Here is a 26763-nt window from a genome sequence, read left to right on the forward strand (position 1 = left end):
TGGTATATTGGCAAGATTTACATAACTTAAATGCCCATTGTACAAGGTTGCTTTCTGTAAAATAATCTCTTTGAAAACAAGCATTTAACTTTTAAGATTTCCCATTTTTATGACTGGTAGTCATATTTAATGACAAAATTGGTGCCAGTTGTATAAACTTAAAATCTAGAATGCGTTCTGTCCAATTTAATCATTTTTTGCTAATCAGTTTACTTAAAATAAGTTTATTAAAGTTCTGTCTATTATTTGTAAAGGCAACCCTACTAGATGGTACATAGGCATCTTTTGTATAAATCCTTTATGACAGAACACCGTAATTTTGACTGATTCTTTTAAATGCTGTTGGAGATAAAGTCAAATATAAGTTTTTCTATTTTTAGTAACAGTGGCCATATCTAATGGTGGATGTTGTCAAATTTGGTCAAATTCTAATCTTCAGTTTTTAAAAAAGCTGTTTAAATATTTTAAGTATTTGATTGTGGATCGGCATTGTTTATTTTTTAAATTTCATGTAAAATTCTGTTGTGCAGTTTTCAAAAAAAGTGCTGAAAGTTTTTTTTCTTTCTTGATTTAAATAGTGACCATATATGTAATTGACAATAAAATGGCAATTTGAACAAATGTAAACGATATTCAAATCAGGTCAAATTCTGCGTAAGCTGTAATCAAGAAGTTGTAAAATAGTAACTGTGATCAGATGAAGGAACACATCACAAGTTTACTTGGTATTAAAGCCTGGTAAGCTAAATAATCCATTAGAGTGAAGGATCCCTTCAACATTTTAGCACAAATACTGTATATACTCACTTACAAATGACAAAGATCCCAATCTGTTGTACCATAATGCACATGCAGATCATGGTACATGTTGTTTGTTCTTCTGACTGCTCCTAACAAACTGCACAGACCCAGATCTGCCGCTGCATTATGAGCTGACAGATCCAGGTCTTTGCGCTTGGACTCGTCTTATAAGTGAGTATATATGGACTGACCTAATGAGATACAGAACTGACCCAAGTTTAGCTAATGAAACAAGTTTACAAAGTTTACCACTTCCAAAAAATGCCAAGATCTTTCACACAAAATACATAATCTCGAAGAAATTAAACTGCATCTGTGCACAGTTAACAGCACGTTATCACTATACCTTTGCGAAGGCAAATTATAGAACCAACACATATAACATACCATCTTAGTACATTCATTCTCATATCCTTTGGAGAGAAAAAAATAAAACAATTTATGTTTACGGAACAAGTATTTTTTTATAGCAAAATGTGCATGTCTGTTACCTGCGTTCAAAAGAAACCTTGATAAAGACTACAGTGCTAGAATTCCATCTGCAGCTTGAGATTGTTGAACTGAAGCTTAAATTGATTCTCCACCACTCTATCATATCATATTAGCTAGGATTGTTGAAGAAAAAAGGCTAGCTGTGTTTTATGCAGTCTTTTTTTATAAAACTTATAAACAGCAGTAGGTATTTGTCTAGTTTCACTGATTCATATCTATTTGTTGGCAAAAAACGTATTCTATTTATTCTTGTCAAGTGTAAAAACTTTCTTGAGCAAAAGCTGTTCAAACAGGCAACAGTATTAAGTTCTCAATTCGATCATCTGTCAAATTCATAATCCATGTACAGAAAACTATAGCCTTTTCCTATAAATGATTATGCGGTAAGAGACTTTGTTCACAAACCACTAACCTTACTGATAAAACCAGACCACTTCAGCTAAACCAGGTTCATCTACAGCCTAGAACATGGTGCCAAAAAATAATTTAAAGATGCCATTGGAAATTACCGTTTATACTCGCTTATGAGTCCAACTGCAAAATGCACAGACTCAGATCTGCTGTTGCATAATGCACCAGATCTGGGTCTGTGCAGTTTGTGAGGAGTAATCAGGGGAACAATCAACATATGCCCTGACAACCAGGCACATTATGCTATCACATATTAGGGTTTACGTTGTTTTCAGCTTGACTTGACTTATAAACGAGTATATATGGTACATTTCAAAATCACTTGATAACAAGAGTATACCTATACATGACATAATGAAAAACACCTGACTTTATGACATTCTATGACCGCTAACTTGGCAGCTCATGTTCCTCCAATAAACAAAACAAGTACCAAAAGCTTGGCACAATTTTTCTGAATATTGCATATGATAAAATACATATACCAACATTCCAAACATCATAAAAGGATTTAAAATATAATGGATTAGAAGTGTGCTGAGTGATGCTTCTCAAAGCAAATTGTAAAAACACGTGCCTGTAATTTAGTCATTAGATCAAAACAATCATTAGGAACAGAAAATCAATTAACACGTATTTTAGTCTCATTATCCACATTCGAATCTATGCGGGCTTCACCTAATCCTCTTACAAGCACTTTAACTGTTTGATAGCCTGCACACTGTATGACTGACATTTGCTTTGCAGAAACAGATCAAATGAAAACTTGCATTCAGATGTCTCGGATGTTGGAATTTTCATGCAAAGGTACCAATGGGTACCTGGGTACCAGCCACACACACACATTTTTACCAGGGTAATAAAATTAGATATAGGGTATAAAAGGTATATATGTTTGTTCTCACTGTTTGGCATCCATGAGAAACCAGGATGCCATTTTAAATCAGTTAGAATTTGAGCTGACAATACTACTAGTAAGAAAATAAAGTTCAAAATGCAAAACCGATAGTGCAAAAATGTGAAGAGCAACCCCACCCTTTCATTCTTTAAATCGGTCTCAAAATATTTGCAGAAAATATTTACCTCAACTACAGTTTCTCTGTAACTAATTAGCATGGACCTAATTGTGTCAGGAAACTATATAACAGACAAACAGGAAGACCCCTAATATGTCCTAACTGTGTTTACCCTTACCCCATTTCTAATTATAACCTGTTCCTGAGTACCGGTTGTTCAGGGTGTTTATTGAATTCTCCCAAAATTTTCACGGTTAAGTTTAAGCTCAACTTACCTGGGGACTGCTCGTGAGCCACCGATCCTCTTAGTGTGACTCCTATCATGACATGCATCAATCAGCTTTCGAAGAATGAACAAACACTCACGAAAAGTTGAGAAAAATGGATGATGACTAATGATGCATAGAGAAGTCAGAGTATTATTTCTAACTCGACCCACTGTTTTCAAACGTCTACTAGTCCTGGGTGACTTGCATAAATCTGAGTCTGGAATATTAACACCAAGTAAATTTACATTACCATCTGCAAAGCTGCCACCACTAGACTGTCGTTCACATTTTCTATCACTTTTTAACTTCTCAAATGGCCGATAGAAATTTACACACACTCCGTATCGCATGATACCTGAATCCTTTTCAGTCAATGTGAATACAAACGATGTTGATTCTCTAAGGCTCATCCGTTTGGGCCCAACACTTATACAACCCTCTGGCTGACAGAAGAAAATAATATCAGGTGAAAGTGGAAAATCAGAATGATCTTCCAGGGGGTATCTCCGTAGCAGCTCTGGAGTCTGTGCCACATTATTATTCAAATTTGGATGACGACTTCCAACAATTATAACATAGTCCAAAAGTCGTGGACAGAAATATTTCTTGTAATATTCAGACATGATGTTTTACAATCAAAATGCAAATATTAAATTTGTTTTGCTCTTCAGACAAGTTGTTTTTGTCTTTTGAAACTCGTGTAAAGACTGTTCTCAATTGATCGAGTTGGAATTTTTGACAAGATACCACTGCATTTTGCTGATGTCCAATGGTCTTGAATGTGGCAGATGCAAAAAGGGGATGCTGAGTTTTTCAATGAGTACATCATGGCTTTTAAAAGACTAAGCACTCTTGCTTCAATGTTACAGCTGTGATGTCCACTTCTCATGATGTTCCTGTAAAAAGAAATTTCAACTTAAATTAATAATTGTAAAGTGAAATGAAAAAATGTCCAAACAAATTAAGAAAAAACATGCCATCTTAAATCAATTTAAAACATGTCAAACAGCCAGCTGGCTGCAAAAGGGCATACAGAATTATTCCCTAAATATCAGGCATGCGCAACTTCCTCAAGGACATGGCTTGGACAGTGATTTTAAAATTTACCCAAATGATGTAAATGTACCTGGATAAAACCAGGGTATGGGCCAGATGTGTCCCATGGGCCATAGGCTGCACATAAATGATGTAAATGTACCTGGATAAAACCACGGTATGGGCCAGATGTGTGCCATAGGCTGCACATAAATGATCTACATGGTTAACAGCACAGATTTTTAGGAAGAAATTTGTAAATATGGGTTCATGCATGAAATATTTTCTAATATAGTGTTAAAGGAATGCATTTCACCCTAATCTGTTTAACTACAGTAAACTGTTCATATATCTCTGAGTTTTCTATAAAATTTTGAAAATGGAAAGCCTGGCCCTGGCGTGAAAATCAAGCTCAAGTTTACTTGTCAAACAATCACAAAACACTTTCTTTTAAAGACCAAATATTAAAGAGGAAAGGAAATTATAAACAATGTATGTCTAATTCAAAAGTTACTGGCTTTGACAGCTTGTTCGTGAAGCTCTTAAAACTGTGAACAGACCACACTATTAAACCACTAACTTGCACAGGTCCACAAATACTTCTGAATAGGAGAAAAAAGACCCTCCCCTTAAGTCTGAAGATGAACTGAGTGTCATTAATTACAGACATCTTTGTTCTACATACATGTTTGTTCACGAAAATTATAGAAAAACATATTTTCAACTTATTTAATTCATTTGACGAACCACTGTCAACAAGGCCTCCATCCAAATCATTCACGCAAAACAGCATTCACCGGTTTCATCCATCAATGGTTTAAGAATACTGATCATGGGAAATTAAGATTTATTCTAAGACGTAATGTGAAGCTTTTGATACTGTACATCATGAAGTTTTACTACATAAATTAACAGCATATAATGTTTAAAAACGTTCATTACCATGGTTTCCATCCTATCTCAATGGTAGATTAAAAGTGGTATGTCGGACTCTTGGATAATACAAAAATGTGCATTGGAGTACCACATGGATCAATTCTATAATACAAGTCACACAAGTCATGTAGGCATTCAACACCGACTATTTCAGTAATGGATGTCATTTTTTAGAATTTGATTCTACATACTTTTAAGTGGCAAGTATGCACTTCATTTAGATTCATAAACATCCTTCTTCCTTAGGAGGGTCATTTTTTAGATGCCCCAAGAGATGCATATGGCAAAATCAGTGTTAAAGTACACAGACTTTTTTGGACGAAATGAACCTAAAGGTGTGAACCAGCACAATCCAGACTGAACATCGTGCACTATGATGTCACGATGAAAACTACGCATATTGATAAACAAATTCGTACTACTCTCGACTGTGACAATTCCACTCTACGTGATCCGATTTTGATCAAGTTTAGTACATGGCCACCATTGTAAAAGTCCATAGTGATAGATAATTTTTGTCTGGAAGTTTCTAGTTGACAGTTATGGTACAGAACATTCAATAATCAGGGCTGAACAGACTTTGGTTAAAGAAAATTAGTGTTAAATTTTAAAAGAACAATTTATATTTAATTTAAAATGAGTAAATGTGCATACATGACCCATGTGACTTGTATTATAGACACTATAAACCCTTTCTTTTACATATTATATATACAGTAAATGATTTTTCAAAGTGCCTGAAACATTTTTGAGTATCTATTTATGCAGATCATACATGACAATATGTTAGTGACAAAGATAACATTGTTCACAGCAACTAAATGAAGATTTACAATGTGCAATAAAATGAATGTATGACAAGAAACTTAAGATAGACCTGTTAATGTGTAGCTGAATATATAGAATTTTAATTAGAAATAAATAGAACACAAATTCAAACTGTTTAATGTGCCAAACATTTTTATATCCTTCTGATAAGGCAAAAAAAATATGTTTCTGGTCGACCAACTGTCCCTGGTTTTCAATGCAACTGCTACCCCCACACACACACACACAAACGAATTTTCCAAACTGATTTCGAGGGATATAATTAACTTATAGCTAATATACAGTATGGTCCTGCAGTTAAAACAAATAAACAACAGATATACAGTACTTAAAAAAAAAACTACCTCTTTTAAAAGCAGTGCAATAGGAAAGACATATTTTTTATTTCTGGCTTAATACTTTATCCTGCTCACTCACCATAAAACCATCGAAGACAATATGAATTTTACAATGGATAGATGTTTATGTCAAATCAGCTAATCTGAAAAATGTACATTAGTCTTTATCCATTTTTTTTACTGTACCTAATGCTCTACTATGTGGGGAAAAACACTTAAATTCTTACAACAATGAAAAGTCAACGTCCTTTTAAATGCTAAACATATTTTAACATCAACACGACATCATCTCTGTTTAAAAGTATTTGAATTATATCAATTATGGATCACAATATTTTCTGAAAGGCTGTTCTCACTTTCAAAATCTTAAATAATTTTGTGCCAGCATATCATCTTGTTTTTTAAGTTCGAAAGAAACATTAGCATAAGGAGTACTGGATGAAAACAAAGTGCAAACAATGATTTTAATATTGTTTACTAAATATTCAGATAGAATATTTTAAAGAATAATTTTCAGCATATTAAACAAGCACCAACCCTACCTCTGTAGTTATTTTAATGAGAAAATCTCATTTTTATGACTACATAAATGGAAGCTTCAATACATTTTTAAGAATAACAGTATTCTAACCTTGTATAATTTATATTCTGTAATAGTTGCTTTCTTTCGTGCAGCACATGTTAACCCTTTTAGACTTTTAGTAATTACTGTATATCAGTTGTATATTTCTTTTATATACAGAGCCATAATGCATATTTGCTTTAAGTTAATTATATAATGTCCCCCTGCATAAATAAAAGATATTATTATTATTATTATTATTATTATTATTATTATTAATGAATTAACATGTTTACAAGACACCTGCAACTAAAAGATTCTCTGTCATGGCCTTTCACATTGAACCTAACATTATGGATAGATGATACTAGCTACCTTAATTTTAAAAACAGTGAAAGATATAAATTTAAACTTGTAAATGTAGATTTTAATCCTACTGTACCATTCTACCAACTTGGCACCACATGTGCAATAAAATAACGATTCACACAGCTCTAATGAGCAGGGTTAGCCATGCATTAGAGTTGTGACTATACAATTACAAACAGCTAGTGGAGCTTGGATAGTGCTTATTCTCATCATTGTCTTGCATACTTTGCTTTCCACTGCATTTTTACACTTGGGAAATGTATCTTCAAATATTGCATTACATCCCACTCTATAATTTCACACCATCAATCAATAAAATTTAATACATTTTTTTAAAAAGTACTGTAATGTTGCATGCAGAACTTGTACTATTATTACTACGAGCTTGTAGAATTTCAGTCCCTGATACAAACTCAAAATTATTATTAATGATGTTCTTGCAATCTGCAAAAATAATGAATCAGGAAACAGGAAAAATCAGTTAATTTTTTAATTACTGTCCCCCGAAAAATAATGTTTTAAGGTCACCAAACACACACAATGATGAACCAAAAGTATACAATGATGAAATCTAAGGCAGAGTGACCTTTTTTTCTCTTCTTTTTTTGTGTGCAGGTTTTAATGACACTTTTGACAGTATTCACTATATCATGCCAAGGAAATATGAGCCAAGCGCCTCTCCCAAGAACACATAGAGGCAGCAAGCCTGGGCAGGTATCAAATCTGTGACTCTTGGATCAAGAGTCGGACATTCTTCCAACCGAGCTACAGTGGCTTCCTTCACTTGCAACAGTGTTGAGTTACTAGTAGGCATACCCCTGTACATCAAAGTAATTAACCTGCAACAGTGTTGAGTTACTAGTAGGCATATCCCTGTACATCAAAGTAATTAACTTTCATGCCTCTATCACAAAGGACATACTGAGTACAAGCATAGAAACCAATAAACTACATTGACCTTGAAGATAAAACCCTGAGTGTGATAAATGATATAAATATCCACGTCCTTGGCCTTGAAAATGGGACTCAAAATGTGGAATGCAACATATCTTAAGTGGCAATATACAAGTATGTCAAATTTCATTCACTGATCTCTCTGCAGGTATGGGTATGCAGACCATGACGAGTGCACCCTCTTGCATGTTGTTAGACACAACTACTGCAGGCAACTGTTTTGACCTCTTATATGTGCCCCATGATGATCTTCATGCTATGAAAGTCTTGGACTTTTTTTAAAATAAAAAAGTCAGAATTACTTTTTTTTTTAAATCTAACTCGAATTTTAGGGATTTTACTCTCTCTCTCTCTCTCTCTCTCTCTCTCTCTCTCTCTCTCTCTTGTCTTTATCTGCATTGTATGCCTTTTTCTGTATGATTAAACTTACTCAACACTGTATAGTCAGGCCTGTGCTGATATGCCATTAAATCACATACATACAAAAATACCTACATATAAACACTCATCTAAAACAGCTCATAAGTTAAAGCCCCAATGCTGCTGTTTATCATAAATTTCACCATTCTTCCAATTTAACTAATGTTTGTTTGGAAGGAAATGATTTGTTAAAAAAGGCTATCTGATATAAACTGTTCTTTAAAATAATCAAGATGATAGATTTGAAGGACATTCAAATATTCAGTTTAAAATCAAGAGGTACCACAACATAATTCAGTCAACAAAGTCACTTGAAATTCCATTCTTTTTTGGGAGTATACTCCAAAAGTAGTGATGTGACATATTTGACAAACTCCATCAGTGACTAATCTAATAACAACATTTGCATGTGGCCCACAAACAGATTTGAGAGGGAATGAAGAGAGAAAGGCACGCTTTTTTAAAATGGATACGAAAAGAAAAAGTGCGAATAAGATAAAAACAAGACTGGTCAATATTAGTAATCAGCTCGGGCACTGGAATAATCTGAAGAGCAAACTTGCTGAAGACAATCCGACACAGCATGGTGTTGGATTCTTACAGTATGTTTACAATGGCAATATCATGCATTTTGACTAAAAATCTGTTGTCCCATAGATGTTGCCAATCAACATCAGATTGTCTGAACACATGTGAAAAATGATGGGTTTCTCAGTTCTAGGGAGAAATTTCATGGCATATAATTTACAGAAACAACAGTATTATCTGTTTTAAATGGAACCCAACAATGTTGAGGACCAATATCTTTCAAGATTCAGTATTATTCAGATGATTTGGCATATACAACTTTTTGCACATAATGGCAGTATTGGTGCTTTAAAGAGCAGAATGGGAAATGTTCCTGAAACTTAAAGAATTAAACTGTATTTTTGACCATAAAGATAGGACATCCATAGTCTGATAAAACAGCCCCCAATCCAGACCTGCCAACCCTAACAAGACTTCTGAGTAAGGCAGTCAATTTTTTCTGTAAGTTCAATTAAACTTCAGTAAGGTGCAACAAAAAATATAATGCATTGCATTTGTCAAGCTGGAAAAAATACATTAAAAAAACAATTCCACTAAATCTAATATGAAACACAGATCCAAATCAAACACAGAAAACCCAGTATCTGGGTTCTACTGCAAACAATGGTATTTCCTTAATTGGTACTTTACTGCATAAAGTCTGTATTTTAAGGGTAATATCTGCAAAAGTTATGGCAAAGTTTTAAAGGTTGGCAGGTCTGCCAAACATGTATTGGTATGTTGGATGACCCTGGACCTGATCCCCACATATTAATAAAATTCTGCAATTGTTGCCAACTTGTCTGTCCACAACACTAGTGCTCATATTAATAATTTTTAGACACCTGTATATCTCATGGCTCTTGAGCTATGGTCAGCTGAAATGGTGTTTTGGCAATCTTTACAACATTTTTCCAGATCAAATCTGATGTCTGACAACTTGTAAATAAATATGGAATAATACAACCCTGTCTCATGTTGTCATTACAAAATAATGGATTACAGCAGTGAAAAATGGATGGTTCCATCAGTATCATGACTCGGCTCATTTGAAATGGTTGTTTTGTTCCAGTGACTCAAGCATCGGTGGTTTTGTCATGTTACTGTCACATGATGAATATTTCACTGTTCAACACATTACAAACTGGACTGAGTGTTCTCTGCAATTTAAGTTACAATATACAATTAGCTCAAGATTCACAAGAAATACTGGAAAATTTCTAAAATGGTGCCTCATGTGTTGCAGAGCACTCTGTTTGCAATAACTGTAGAACTGTATGAAACGCGGAGATCAGATCCCAAACCGACCAACACACCAATACCCGCTTGAGAGCTGATTTAAATCAAATTCATACCTACAATGTGATGTGTAACACACCTGCTACATACCAAGTTTCATCTCTTATTATCAAATGACTTTAAGTTCTGTAGATGAAAGTAACATGAGATGGAAAATTTTAAATACTGACCCATAACCCTGATCTTTCAGACAACCTGTTAAATGAGCTACTTTGTAATGAAGAGGTACAAGCAAGTAGTCCAAGTTTCATTCCACTGAATGCAATGGTTCTAAAATTATAAAGCGGAAAGTGTGACAAATACCAAGATTACTCCTTTGATATCAAACTACTTTAAAGTTAGCTAGCGGAAACAAATGTGTGATGGACCAATGGATGAATGGACATGAGGATAAAATGTCCCCCACTTATTATAAAAAGGCTCAGGGCAGAAAGTACACAAACAAGAAATGGAAATGTCAGAGAACAGCAAGACTCACCTGCACATATTACTGCCATAAATATTAAACATCAACACGGACACCAAAGACAATGATTTCCACAAGGAAGGAGGGGGTCTAACATTATCTCTAGTGCAAGTAATAAAACAATAATTAATAATACAGTAAGCATAACACTCAGTACGAGTGTGCAATCAAGCAATAAATCATATATGTATTTTTGAGTGAACACCTTACCTGGATTTCACAGATCCTTTAGAAAAACTACCAGGTTTAATCAAGCATTAAGTCATATTTTTGAGTGAATGCATGACCTGGATTTCAGATCATTTAGATGAATGGCATGTAAGGGTTCTGACTGGGACCCCTGTAAATGCATTGATATATATATATATATATATATATATATATATATATATATATATATATATATATATATATATATATATATATATATATATATATATATATATATTTCTTTACTGACAGCAAGTCATCAGACAACATTGGCTGAATAAGCAAAGACTTTTTACAGACAATTTTTGGACAGTAATAATAATAATAATAATGAGGACTTTGTATAGCACCTGATCTTTAGAATCTCTAAGCACTTTACAACATTAGACAACACCTATAACATAGAAAACATAAAATGATATGATTACAAAAAACAAACACCATCAAATTAGAAAACATAAAAACATGCTGAAAATATTTAACGTAGGAAACATTGTTAGGTCTTTAAGTTTGTTCTTGCAGTCGAAATAAGTGAGTTTTAAGAGCACTCTTAAATGAAATCACTGTGTCTTTGCGTCCAAGTTCAGTGGGCAATTCATTCCACCTGTGAATAGACCTGAATAAAACATGCACATTTTGGTTATCAGATTCATGAGCATTCAACTGTGTTATATCATATGCTCTCCCCATCTATATATTTACATTGCATGGTGCACAAACAGAAAGCAGCAGACTGTTTGGCAACCAAATTTATTCAAAAGTCACTATCTTTAAAAGTAAAAAGCAATTAAGTACACAAATAGCACCTGGGGCTTTAACATTCCTTAAGCCTCGTGAACTCGACAGCATGTCATGCAGGCAAATATATCTCATAGACAATCACGTGGTGTATCAGACTTCAAGCCAAATAATGTGGATCTAACTGAGTCTGTCTTGTAAAGTTTGTTTCCTAAATGATGCCACCAAGAAAGAAAAAGCAAGCAAGAAATAGCAATCTGATATGAATATATTTTTAAGTCAACTGGACTGACAATTTGCAGTACCTCCAGCATCTGACAGATTTCTTGCACTTGAATGCTGTGGTAATATAACCTGCATGAGAAGTTAGCCTGTAAATTTTATATGCTATGGTGCAATTTCATTTTTATCGCACATATATTACATATTTACTTTAACAGAAGACCTTGAAACTAATGTAACTTTAAATCTGAAAGTCCCCTGTACCACTTCAATAAACCATAGAACATGCATGTACTGGCAGTTAAGACAGATATAAGAAAGCTTTTATTTTTTATTCTTTCTTTGGTTCATCATCCCCCCTTCCAAGATGGCATTATATCACATAATTCCCCCCTTTTTCCCTGAACCCAATGGCATTCAATCATTCAATCTCCCCATTTCTCCCTGATCCCCAAGGCATTTTATCCCTCAATCACCCCCTTTATCCCCAACCCATATGGCATATCACTTCATCCCTTCTATCTAATAATCTTGGCGTTTGATCACTCAATCCTGCCCTTTTTCCCCAAACCCCATGTAATGTAAGCATTCCAATATTCCATCAGTCCTGCTTCTTATTAGGTCAAGAAAGACTCCACATAAACCCTGAGAAGAACCACTGGCAAGCTTTCTCACATACCCACACTGACCAAGCCAATACTCAGTCTAAAACTCATACAGGCAGTGATGAGTTGTCAGTGATTTATAAAGCAGAGTGCTCTAGACCACTCAGCCACCTAGAGCCCCATAACGTGAGCTAATCACAGTCAGGCTGTATATTTCAGAGTCTGAAGTCAATCGACCTTTAACACTGAGGATTCATGCTGAAGTCAATCTACCTTTAACACTGAGGACCCCCTGAAGTCAATCTACCTTTGACATGGAGGATACGCACTGAAGTCAATCTACCTTTGACATGGAGGATACCCACTGAAGTCAATCTACCTTTAACATGGAGGATACCCACTGAAGTCAATCTACCTTTGACATGGAGGATACCCACTGAAGTCAATCTACCATTACACAGGAGATCCCCAGTTAAGTCGTTCTACCATTAACACAGTGGATCCCCACTGAAGTCAATCTACCTTTAACACAGGATCCTCACTGAAATCAATCTCCATTTAACTGAGAGGAGCCCCACAGAAGTCAATCTATTTTCAACACATTAACCCCTGGAGGTTTTTGTCGTTTTCATTTGCAATTCAATTAGGAAACACATTCTGAAAGCTATTTGTGAATAAATCCTAAAACACCAACTTCCAGGTGATCTTCCAATGACATAGTTGTGTTAGAAACATTGTTTTTCATTGGCTATTTGGCTCTTGCATGAGCAGTAGGGTAAAAGTTTGGGGGGGGGGTTTGCTTAACAGACCCATTATTTTCATATCGAGACCACTCTTTATTCCAAATGTCCATTGTATCCTACTATTTGCAAAGGTTCATTTTTCTGTTTGCAGTTCATACCGGTCTGCCTTAGATCTGTGACCAAAAAGTCTAAAATCGGACACAAAATCAGATTCCAACCACGGGCGAATTTTGGGTAGAAAAAGACCGGGTCCAAAAAATGAGGTTTTTCCCTCTGTATTTTGTAGTGCAACTAGAAATTCCAGATTTGTTGGTATCACTGTAGAGCTACATCTGTCTACCTTTCTATAATACCATCCACTTTGGTGTATCATACATGACCCTGATGCTACAGAACTCGGCAGCAGGCTACTACCTCCTGCCACTTAAACTTGTCACCAGGAGTTAATGTGTTAACACTGAGGATTCCCAATGAAGTCAATCCACCTTTAACACATAGGATCACCACTAAAACCAATCTACATTTAAAAGAGAGGATTCCCACTAAGTCAATTAACCTTTAACACTGAGAATCTCACATGCATCAAACAATATGCCCAGCACATGCCAAACTCCCAGGACAAGCTCAAATTCAGCTTAGGCAAGTTTGCAAAGTAACCATCAGCAGGCAAATCCAAAACATTTAGTATGAGGAGTTAAAAGGTTTTTAATGCTTCATGTTCTGCAAATTTTATACCCTGCGATCTCACCAAATTATGTAATCTGCGCCTTTACTTAGTTTTTATAGGTACCATGTTCTTTTATCATACAGCCGGATAGTTCCTATCATCTATCAATTCTTTATTTCAAAGATATAAACATCCAATACTGTCATTCCAGCTTGCTGACATTGTCAAGGTCACTCATATTTTCTTGTGAAAAAGTGATAATGTGAACATTCTCTATTTAAATAAAGTTTAATTAATAAGGAATTAATATTTCTCATCATGTAAATTGTATTCATAATATTTATCTGTATCTGGATTCAACTACTGACCTAGCCATGGGCAGTTCAACTACTGACGTAGCGATGGGCAGTTCAACTACTGACATAGCCATGGGCAGCTCAACTACTGACCTAGCCTTTGGCAGTTCAACTACTGCCCTAGCCTTGGGCAGTTCAACTACTGACATAGCCCGTGTAAAGTTTAATTACTGACCTGTACTGGGAAAGTTTGCATTCTTGCTGGCCTCAACACAATGGACTTGTCAAAGATTGTGTTGAGACATATATAATAATAATAATAATAATAATAATAATGAGGACTTTGTATAGTGGCTAATCTTTAGAAGCTCTAAGTGCTTTACAACATTAGACAACACCTTTAAGATAAAAAACATATAATGATATGATTACAAAAACAAACACCATGAAATTAGAAAACATAAGAAAACATGTTGAGAATATTTAAGGTAGGAAACATTATTAGGTCTTTAAGTTTGTTCTTGCAGTTGAAATAAGTGAGTTTTGAGAGCACTCTTGAATGTGATCACTGTGTATTTGTGTCTAAGTACAGTGGGCAATTCATTCCACGTTGCTGGGCCCTGGTATGCAAAAGAACGCTGTCCATATGACTTTGTTTTCATAGTGGGAATAATGAGTATACGATTGTCAGAAGAGGAGCGTAAGTATCTTGCTGGTGTGTACACAAGGGTCAGGTCGGATAGGTATGTTGGACTAGAGTCCGACAGTGAAATGTAGCACAGAGAACAAATTTTGTGTTTGATTCTGGATCGAATGGATAGCCAGTGTAGGGTACAGGGCAGCAGGGAGGTGTGGACTGATCGTGGTACTAAGTATGATCCGAGCAGCTGTGTTTTGAACTTTTTGAAGTTTCTGGAGCAGATATTGAGATGAACCAGACATAATTGAGTTACAATAGTCCAGTCTTGAAAGTACTAATGAACACACAAGTGTTTTAGTGGCATCAACTGAAAGATATTTGCAAATTGAGCTGATGCATCTCAGCTCAAGATATGTAGCCTTGCATATGTTCATGACATGTTGGTGCAATGTGAGAGTACTGTCCAGAGTAACACCTAGGTTTCGTACTGATTGTGTGAATTTAATGTTGGTGTTGCTGATATTTATTGTTTCAGGTAAATACTGTGAAGGATGTGTGTGTATATATATATATATATATATGTGTGTGTGTGTGTGTGTGTGTGTGTGTGTGTGTGTTCTATTAATTTAATTATCAGCCTATGGTTTTAAGATGAAAACAAAGAACAAATTTTTTAAATTAAATTTGTAAATAAATCAAATCTGATTTCCTTAAAATAGCCTATATTTTATATTTATTCTTTACTCAAAATTTTTATTGATCATTCAATTAATTGTAGCTGTTTCTGTTCAGTCTTCAGAGAGCAGTCCAGTAGCATGACTGAGTGTATCACAGCATACAGTACTCAGGCCAGATATCAACATAAGCAGATTATGATGTAACAATGCACAGTAAAAATCAGTTTGTCAAAATAACAAAGAATTTGTTTATGTAACAGATAGATTCCAGTGCATTGTATATCCAAACTTGTGGCTTCCTTTCATGATCCCTTTAAATGTATCCACTCCAAATAATAATAATAATAATGAGGACTTTGTATAGCACCTAATCTTTAGAAGCTCTAAGCACTTTACAACATTAGACAACACCTATAACAAAAAACATACATAATGATATGATTACAAAAAACAAACACCATGAAATTAGAAAACATAAAAAACATGCTTAAAATATTTAAGGTAGGAAACATTATTAGGTCTTTAAGTTTGTTCTTGCAGTCAAAATAAGTGAGTTTTAAGAGTACTCTTGAATGGGATCACTGTGTCTTTATGTCTAAGTTCAGTGGGTAATTCATTTCACCTTGCTGGGCCCTAGTATGCAAAAGAACTCTGTCCATATGACTTCATTTTCATAGTGGAAATAATGAGTATACGATTGTCAGAAGAGGAATGGAAGTATCTTGCTGGTGTGTACACAAGGGTCAGGTCGGATAGGTATGTTGGACTGGAGTCCGTCAGTGAAACGTAGCACAGAGAACAAATTTTGTGTTTGATTCTGGATCGAATGGATAGCCAATGTAGGGTACAGAGCAGCAGGGAGGTGTGGACTGATCATGGTACTCTAAGTATGATCCGAGCAGCTGTGTTTTTAACTTTTTGAAGTTTCTGGAGCAGATATTGAGATGAACCAGACAGAATGAGTTACAATAGTCCAGTCTTGAAAGTACTAATGAACACACAAGTGTTTTAGTGGCATCAACTGAAAGATATTTGCAAATTGAGCTGATGTGTCTCAGCTCAAGATATGCAGCCTTGCATATGTTCATGACATGTTGGTGCACTGTCCAGAGTAATACCTAGGTTTTGTACTGATTGTGTGAATTTAATGTTGGTGTTACTGATATTTATTGTTTGAGGTAAAGATGTGAATGAGAAAGTCTTTGTGTTGTGATCAGAATGGTCTCAGTTTTATCATCATTCATCTGCAGCTTGTTACATGTCATCCATGATTTCACATCAGAAATGCACATCTCTAAACCTTGGATGGTAGCATCAACTTCAGTTGGGTGGCTAGATTTGTATATTTGGGTGTCATCAGCATACAACTGGTGAGACACCGGATGATGATCTATGACACTTGAGAGTGGCTGAGTGTATAGAATGAAGAGAACAGGTCCAAGAAAAGACTTCTGTGGAACACCACAACATAGATTAACTGGGCTGGAGTGAATTCCATTTGCAGACACAATTTGTGTCCTGTTGACCAAGTAGGACTTGAACCACAGTAAGGCTGTATCATGAATGCCAAATACATGCAGGAGATGGTGAAGTAATATATCATGGTCTATTGTGTCAAATGCTGCAGACAAATCAAGGAGGGTGAGGACTGTAATCTTTCCGCTATCCAACACAGAGAGAATGTCATTAATTACTTTTAGAAGAGTAGTTTCAGTACTGTGGCAAGGGCGATATGCACATTGTACATTGCTATAAAGACTGTTTGAATTCAGATGAGATACAAGCTGGGATAGAACAACCTTTTCTAAGATTTTTATATGAATTGGAAATTAGAAACTGGGCAGTAGTTCTTTAAATCATTATGGTCTAGTGTTGGTTTCTTCATCAGAGGCTTTACAACAGCAGTTTTGAAAAATGATGGGAATTCCCCGGGTGAGAGAGAGGTATTAATAAGCACTCAAGCAGCAGTGATGTTGGAATTGGATCAAGTTCACATGACTTTGGTGCACTCTTCATCACGATTGTACGTACGAAATCCATAGAGACAGGTTCAAATGCTGCTAATAGTTGCCGCTCAAATTCTGTATCCCAACTGTATGGTGATGACGAGTCAACTGAAATTGTGGTGTCAAGCTTACCTCTAATGGTTTGTACTATGCCACAGAAGAAATTTGCAAACATGTCTGGAAGGGCAACTGGAGAGAAGGTAGTTGGAAGTGGTGTACATTTGTTCCTTGACATTAGCTTGTTAGTAATCTCGAAAAGCTCTTTGCAGCTAGAACTTTCCATGATGTTAGTAGTGTAGTGGGCTGATTTTGCTGCATGGACTATATTTGTGACATTCTTCTTAGCGGCTTCTTAGATTTGTTTATGAATAGTGAGTCTGGTGGAAAGCCAGAGCCTCTCAGCTTTACGGCGGTCTCTTTTAGCAGTGCGAAGCTGGTCCCTAACACTGCTATACCAAGGAGAACACTTTTGAATTGATACTCTGCACTTGGTAGCTGGGGCATGTTTGTCAAGCAATGAATGCAGGCAGTTATCGAGTTGTTCTGCGGTAGGAGGTAAGCAAGTTGTTAAGTTAGTTTGGATGTCGTGCATTAGTTTGGTTCTATTTATCATACGAGTTTTCTCTTAGTAGCAGATAAAGGTGGAGGGTTAGAGACTGATACATCAAGATGGCATATAATGCAGAGGTGATCTGATGCAAGGTCATGGGATACCAGGGAGGACCGTAGATTGTTATCATCAGGTCTATGAAGAATCCAGTCTAAAATGTGACCATGTTTATGAGTGGGATGCTTAACTGACTGTTTGAGGTTGAAAACATTAATGGAATCTATGAGTTTTGATGTATTTGAGTTTCCAGGACAGTCAAAGTGAAAGTTGAAATCTCCATAGTCCATGATTGTATGTACAAATTAAACAGCCAAAAAGGTTGTCACCAAAAAAAATCGTCACATGGTATATTTTGTCACCAATAAGGGAAAAAAAAACACAATTTGCGACAATAGGCGAAGTCCAGGACGATCCCTGCTGGAGATTCTTTTTGGAAACCACCCAAAACTTTGAATGCAGCAACACAGAGAAGACATAGGAGGCTCTCGATCATTACATGTTAAAAAAATTCCAACATGCTGCAGAAAGGCAAAAACATAGGAAAAAATGGACACAGATTCAGAAGGAAAGGAACAGAGAAATAAGTAAACTCAGAATGCAGAAAATGAGGGAGAGAAAGAAAATGAAGGAGAAACTAGAGCCAAAAGAAACAAAAATACAGACAAAACTAGTGGAAAAGAGTCAAGAAGAGAGATGTACCAAACAGAGAGTACAAATGCAAATGGTGATGAAACTGATTAGTACAGAAAAAAAACAGAATAAGAGAGAAGTATCCAGCGAGGAGGACAAACTGTATGAGGCAAAAGCCAACAATTAGTGGAAATCCATCCCCATTTTTACAGGACAGTCCAAATAATGGACCAGTCATGAAAAAAGATGCAGTAAGTAAGAAAAGCTGTTTACAGGACAAAACTGTATACCAGCAACACCGGATCAGAATGCAAAAATTGTTAAAGGGTTAACCTCAAATTTAATTCCAAGGCAGACAGTATAGTGAACCAAAAGTTACATGTTGTAAGAATAGCTAAAGATCAAAAGTTGTTGATGACTCAGTGGTAAAATCAAATCATTATTACTGTCAGATCTGTCTTGTGGTTTCTTGTTCAACTTATTCATTTCCTTCAAAAGTCCGTATAATTTTTAAAATGGACATAGGGCACTGTGGTATTTGAATAGTCACAGCTTTTTAATTTTAACTCGTGCCAGGTCAGTTTTATCAAAATATTGTTGGACCAGGTACTTTATTCCTGTTGCCCAAGCACAAATTTACCAGAGCTGTTAAAATTCAAAGTGCCATAAAGCATGAACAAACAATAAAATAACATAAATTAACAAACTAAATTAAATTCTCTAAGCAGAATTTCCATGTTACAACCCATACTAAGGTTGCTGATTAATGGCTTACTTGGAAAAGTTCAGATACCATTCATCTTATTGATCTATGTTAAAATAGCAGGGGTTTTTTTCTCCACAGATAAACATTATTTTGACAGGAAATTTACCCAAACACTGCCTGCTTAAAATCAGATTTTTAAAGAATTTACACCTATTGAGTATTGTCAAGAGATAAACAGCAACAGAATGTACATCTATTGAGTACTTTCAAGAGATAAACAGCAACATAATTTACATCTATTGAGTACTGACAAGAGATAAACAGCAACAGAATGTACATCTATTGAGTACTTTCAAGAGATAAACAGCAACATAATTTACATCTATTGAGTACTGACAAGAGATAAACAGCAACAGCAGCATCAGATCAAGAATCAGGACCAAGAGGTTTCCTTTGACATCAAGTGCTTAGTTCAGAAATCAATCAAAGAAAGTTGGCATGCCACACAGTGTAACTAAAAGTCAAGAGGTGCATAAAAAAATCATTATTATATACTGCAATTCAAATAAATGCAACAAAATATCAATACATGTATACATGGGAATATAGCAATATTTGAAAAAAGTACATGCACTAATACATTACAGATCCAACACACTAAAGAATAAAACACATGGTACATAAATAAATATTTCTGTTTTCAGATTACATCGGAACTACCTCTGGCAGCCAGCTTCTTTAAGAACGTCAGAAAAATGTGGATGTCTGAAGAACCAGAATATGAAATACTATCAACAGATGTCTGGCAGCCACTTCAAACACCAAACACTTCAACTGCTGGCCCACGCATAGTTTACAAATTTAAAATATAGAAATACAATTTTGTTTCACTGTTGTCGTTACATGAGTCACATTTTCTACCTCAATCAAGTTTTAATACCAATTTAATGGAACATGAAACAATGATCTATCTTTTGTTGTTTTGTGCTAATTGCAACTGATCAATAACATCTTTAAAAAAATACTAAGAAAATGTTTCAGTGATAATATTTGTCAAATCTTAATGCAATGTTTGATGTTGTTACTTGACAGATTGCTAACACATGATAAATGGACCCATTTTATAACCACATTGCTGCTGCTTTTATTCATCATGCAGCTCTAATAGATGTATGTTAATTATTATCCAGATATAAAAATAAATCATCAGCTAAATATCTATCAGATTTGTCAATCCTGTTGAGTGAGTTAAAAGTTAATGACAGCAATGCTCTGACAAGCATTATTTGGAAAGGAAAACAGAGTTATCTTCCAACTGCTATTTTACAGAAGATGGGATACTAGGCCACTAATCCATAACAAATTTTTGATGTGAAAATGAAGCACTTAAAATCCGTGGTATTTGTCCCACAGGATTGGCCAAGTGCATATTGTTAGTCCTATGCAAACTGTTTCCAATTCTGCTGATTACATCTCAGAATCATTGTACATACTCTATATACACATCAATTCTGAGTAAAAGCCAAAGCCCAAACTTCCAGCTCAAAAAGACTGTGTACAAAAAGTACACTTATGTGCGGTCACCCCTCTGATGAAGGCACAAACAAATGATGCAATACAGCATTCCCATCTGAGCATTTCTTGTCACAAAATGTTCTAAGCAGAGGGACATGTCAAAACAGTTTTAATAAAAAATGAATATAACCCATACAATACAGACAAGCTGCATATTCACTATTAAGTTGGTTCACTTTTTCCATAACATTTTTTCAACAGCACATTTTATCATAGGATATAAAAATTATATATGACATTAAATACACTTTGAATGAAATTAATCTTTTACTGCAGATCATCAAATCGCAAAACAAATGCAGCATGGCCAGGATATCTTGTCTGCAATTCCTTCTGTCAAGAAGTCACAGCTCACCCTTCGGGATTTTAATATTCCAAGAAAGACAACTGATGACACAATGAAAAGTTGCTATGTAAAAGATGTGCCAAACCAAATGCTCAATTAACAGAAGATATTTTAGTTACTCACATTAAATGTATGCTACAGGAAAAAGGGGTTCCCAATAACCAGGACTACTGCTAGGTGCTATATCTGAACTGCTATCAAGAAAAATGGAAGATCATATATTTTCAGTTGAAAGAGTAGAAAGAAATATGCAGGGAAAGAGAATAAAGGAAAATACACAGAGAAAAGAAGGAAAGTACCTCAGAAGACAAATTTATAATGAGGGATGTTATGAGACAGAATCATCAAGTAGCGACGATCATACAGATGTAAACTGGATTTGCTGTTATTTACATGAGTAATACAACCTAGCCAGTGTTAGATTAAAAGATGACAAAGTCATTGAAGACACATACTTTATATACACCTCTTGCACTGCTAAATCAACATAAAAAAACAAAAGGAACATTTTATATGTTCTAATTTACATTTTAAGACATTTGTTGTTACTTGTTCAATGTGTTGTTAAGTTACAAATGAGGAACAAACCAAAGAGGGTAATTCATTTATATCATGGAGAAAGAGGATACAGAATAGCTTTAGATTAAATGATTTAGAGGTATGAGCAGCATACAAAATTATACTTATCTCTCTCTTTCTCAAACACTGAGACACCTACAGCTGAAAATCACATTGGTCAAGAAAACATAAACTTTAAGTTTTAACTGCTGTAAACTTTCCAAGAATTTAGTATTATAAAAAGTTGTAATGAAACTTCTGTCTTCCCTATCCACTGATTAAACAATGAAGTCATCTTAGGGGGTTGTATGGACAAATGATCAGTAATTCTTGCTTTTCTCACATCAATTTATATGCTGCATGTGATATCTAGTACACTTTAAATAAAGTACAATTCTGTGACAATCCAGTTCCAGGTTAAGTGCATCAATGCAATGCAAGCATGCTTCGTTATGTCAGCTTCTGTCAACAATACACAGGTGCAGACCATAAGTTCCTCTGAATGCTAAGAGTTCATGAAGCAGAACGTCCCTTTTGAAAACAGTGACTTTTATGAGTGATGATGATGCTTTTATAATTAAAAAAAAAAACATATATCAACTTCTTATTGGAAATAATTGTACAGGCAGTAACTGGTACTGTAACTGGGAAAGATGGAACTCATTAGTAGGGACAATTTACGATGTTTCTGAGAGGCATGACTGTAAGTTTGTCATTAAGTTTCTGTCTGAAATACCATGACTGGTAGACATCATAACTGTGAGAACTGCCACATAATTTTAAGGAAAGTGTTTTGCTTCTAGTTACCTTATCTTCCACGCATACTGAATAAGACTGTAAATTATCACTGTTTGCAAACACCAGACTGCCTTTAAGATAAATACATGCAGATTCATTGAAAATCACCAGGTACTTTAGTCACATCCTATTTAAGATGAGTGGAATATATGGAAAAACCAGAAGCAAAACTTTAACCTGAAATTATGTTATGAAAGAGAATACTTGACATGTATATTCAGAAAACAGGTCAAGATTTCTAAGCTAGAGTTATACATTTCAGATATTGTGCATTACTAGGAATGAGTTAAAAACCCTCAAAAATGGCAGTAACTGGTCCCTTAGTAGTCCTACAATGTAAGACATCGGCCCTGATATTTATGTTTTGGGGATGAGGTCTTACTACAGAAATAACAGTACTGTGTAGCATGTTCCAATGTCAATTAACGGAATACAGAAATGAGTTAAGGATGATAAGAATAATAAACAAAATGAAGCTATCTAAATACTGTGTTCAATATTAATTTATTTTTATTCATTTCATTAAAGAAACATACTTCAACTTAATCCGGTTTTGCCATTACCAGCTTCCATAACATTCCAGGCACCTGAAATGTGGGCCTTGAAAACATGTCCATTTGCTAATGTGAGAATTTGAATTTATTTGAAGAAAAAAAAGACATCAGAGTAACTAAGTCTGACTAAAGCATTGTGGCTTTAACTTGCAGAAAAGCGTCAATATGGGCTGCCAACTGTGTGAAATATTCCTGAAAATTCAACTTCTCATTATGATGTTAGTCGACATCAATACATACTACACAGGTGCTGTTATTTAGGCAGTAAGACCTCGACCCCAAAACATAAATATCAGGGTCAATATCTTACATTACTGGATTAAGCCTTTGGCAGTTCATAAAAGGAAAATTTAAGATTTTATTTACTATGAATAGAATATGTCTTTAAAGCTTGACAGCAATATGAACATCTTGAGTATAGGCTTACATATTCAGATGTTAGGCGTAATAACAGCAGATCTCGGAAACGGTCAAATGTAGCAGTAATAGAACGTCGTATACAGATAAACAAATAAGTTGGGGGGGGGGTCTTTTCAGATGACTGATCATGTCAGGCGGAGAACAACTTGTTGGTCTAACATTCAGACAATACTAATACTAGTACCCCAATTCGTGGACGGCCACGACATCGGAGCTAACATTTTGGGAGCAGTGCTGGCTGTCTTCAAAATGGAGTGTTTTAATGACTTAATGATTGAAACGACCCCATTAATTTCGAAGAGGCAAAACAATTATCGGGTTAGATACATCAACTTGGCCATTTCTAGCAAATGCAACATATATTTGTCATGTATAAGTTTGCACAATGGTGGATCTAATGGTCTAATTAGATATTGATCGAAAACATTGACCGGCTGCTGCATCTGTGAATATTTTAACATCGGGATTTCTTTATACCATTCCATGTATATGAAATCTTTTAAGGCAAGTTTGCTCTCCAATTCTCACTTAAATCTATTCTCATTTTTGACATAACAGTCATGCTTTTAAACATACATATCATTCTTCTACTTCTACTTACCAAGTTCTCCCTCTTCTCTTCCATGCTAAACATCCTCTACGTCAAAACACCAATACTTCCGCGCCACCTGTCTATGATCAACAAAGGTAGGCAACTATTGCAAATGTTAAGTATCAAACAAAATTGAACGATGAAATTATCACGCGGACAAACAACATCGACATTTTTTTTTTTTTTTTTTTTTTTCCTTTTCCCCCGCCAATTCATCAACCATGCAAAACTTTTTAAAACATTTATCAATGATCGAGTTAAGCAGCAAGTTGCTTAAAGGCTATTGTTTAAGGAATTTAAACCCACATAATACATAACCCGTAAGCCTGTTTTGTCTGCATAAAAAAATGAAGTGATCCCAGTAAGTGGAAACCATATGTACAAGATTATTTTCGTGGTTTTAATAATGTTAGGACACCATCATATTTTAGTTGCTAAATATGTAGCTTTGAGTTTTAGCTTATAAAGTTTACCATTGCACATTGCATACATAACATTATAACATCATAGTACGGACAATGCAAGGTGTATATCATAAACTACAGGCACATAATGTTATGAGTTAAATTAATTACATTCGTTACATATAACAAATCTAAACAACATATAACAAATCTAAATCGTGTGACATCACAGGATGTGTGTGTGTGTGTGTGTGTGTGTGTGTGTGTGTGTGTACACTAGACATTTTTACCTGATAAAAGAGCTTCTATAGATACCTAATTAAATGTACATTAAACAGAAAAACATAACTTATCAACAAGCATGAGTATCATATTTGGGAACTCAGAAAGCATGTTAACGATGTATATCAATTATCTATCCTAAATATACTGGAAAGAAAAAATATAGTACAGCATAATTATAGCATAATTTTTGTAAATTTCAATTGGAAAACATGTTATCAATAAAGAAAAACACAGCAAATATAGGATGAACCATTCTAACTACTTCTTATTCTCTGAACATGTGATAGAGGAATTTCGTGCCAAATTATTCAAAGGCTTGATGTCATAGCCTGGTGTTCATGCTCTATGTAGTTATTCTGCATTTCTATATCTAAAGGAGTTAGAATGTTATTTAATATGCACATAATAATGTAAAAACTACTAGTGCAGTTAACATTAATTGCATTATTCTCTGATATGGTCAATGTTATCTTGTTAGCATATTTTCATAAGAAATTTAATAACAACCATATATGAATCTTTGACATCTCTCCTAGATTTTTTAATTTTTCTGCCTCAAAATCATCCCAGAAATAATGTTGTGCTAAAGGACAATACTGAAAGTCTGACATAACGAATGAGTAGGACAATACTTAAAGTCTGATATAATGATAGAGTAGGACAATACTTTAAGTCTGACATAGTTAATGAGTAGGACAATACTGAAAGTCTGACATAACGAATGAGTAGGACAATACTTTAAGTCTGACATAACGAATGAGTAGGATAATACTTAAAGTCTGACATAACGAATGAGTAGGAAAATACTTAAAGTCTGACATAACGAATGAGTAGGATAATACTTAAAGTCTGACATAACGAATGAGTAGGAAAATACTTAAAGTCTGACATAACGAATGAGTAGGATAATACTTAAAGTCTGACATAACGAATGAGTAGGACAATACTTAAAGTCTGATATAATGATAGAGTAGGACAATACTTAAAGTCTGACATAACGAATGAGTAGGACAATACTTAAAGTCTGACATAACGAATGAGTAGGATAATACTTAAAGTCTGACATAACGAATGAGTAGGACAATACTTAAAGTCTGATATAATGATAGAGTAGGACAATACTTTAAGTCTGACATAGTTAATGAGTAGGACAATACTGAAAGTCTGACATAACGAATGAGTAGGACAATACTTTAAGTCTGACATAACGAATGAGTAGGATAATACTTAAAGTCTGACATAACGAATGAGTAGGAAAATACTTAAAGTCTGACATAACGAATGAGTAGGATAATACTTAAAGTCTGACATAACGAATGAGTAGGAAAATACTTAAAGTCTGACATAACGAATGAGTAGGACAATACTTAAAGTCTGACATAACGAATGAGTAGGACAATACTGAAAGTCTGACATAACGAATGAGTAGGACAATACTTTAAGTCTGACATAACGAATGAGTAGGATAATACTTAAAGTCTGACATAACGAATGAGTAGGAAAATACTTAAAGTCTGACATAACGAATGAGTAGGATAATACTTAAAGTCTGACATAACGAATGAGTAGGACAATACTTAAAGTCTGACATAACGAATGAGTAGGATAATACTTAAAGTCTGACATAACGAATGAGTAGGATAATACTTTAAGTCTGACGTAACGAATGAGTAGGATAATACTTAAAGTCTGACATAACGAATGAGTAGGATAATACT

The 26763-nt window shown here is 34.8% G+C and overlaps 1 protein-coding gene across 1 annotated transcript in view; it reads right to left on the minus strand.

Moving 5' to 3' along the window:
• The window catches only part of LOC149785784 (MAP kinase-activating death domain protein-like), a 274806-nt gene extending 250051 nt beyond the window's left edge, over window positions 1–24755 (minus strand). Inside the window, exons 1-2 of the mRNA XM_089979703.1 lie at window positions 24366–24755; window positions 2996–3885 (exon numbers count right to left, since the gene is read on the minus strand). Of these exons, the coding sequence (XP_089835829.1) occupies window positions 2996–3612 (617 nt within the window). The 5' untranslated portion in view covers window positions 3613–3885; window positions 24366–24755. The remainder of the gene's footprint in view (window positions 1–2995; window positions 3886–24365) is intronic.
• Window positions 24756–26763: the final 2008 nt, after the last annotated feature.

The sequence above is a fragment of the Sinohyriopsis cumingii genome, chromosome 13 (genome assembly GCF_028554795.1).
Source record: "Sinohyriopsis cumingii isolate HCF-2022 chromosome 13, ASM2855479v2, whole genome shotgun sequence".
NCBI classification, from domain to species: Eukaryota; Metazoa; Mollusca; class Bivalvia; order Unionida; family Unionidae; genus Sinohyriopsis; species Sinohyriopsis cumingii.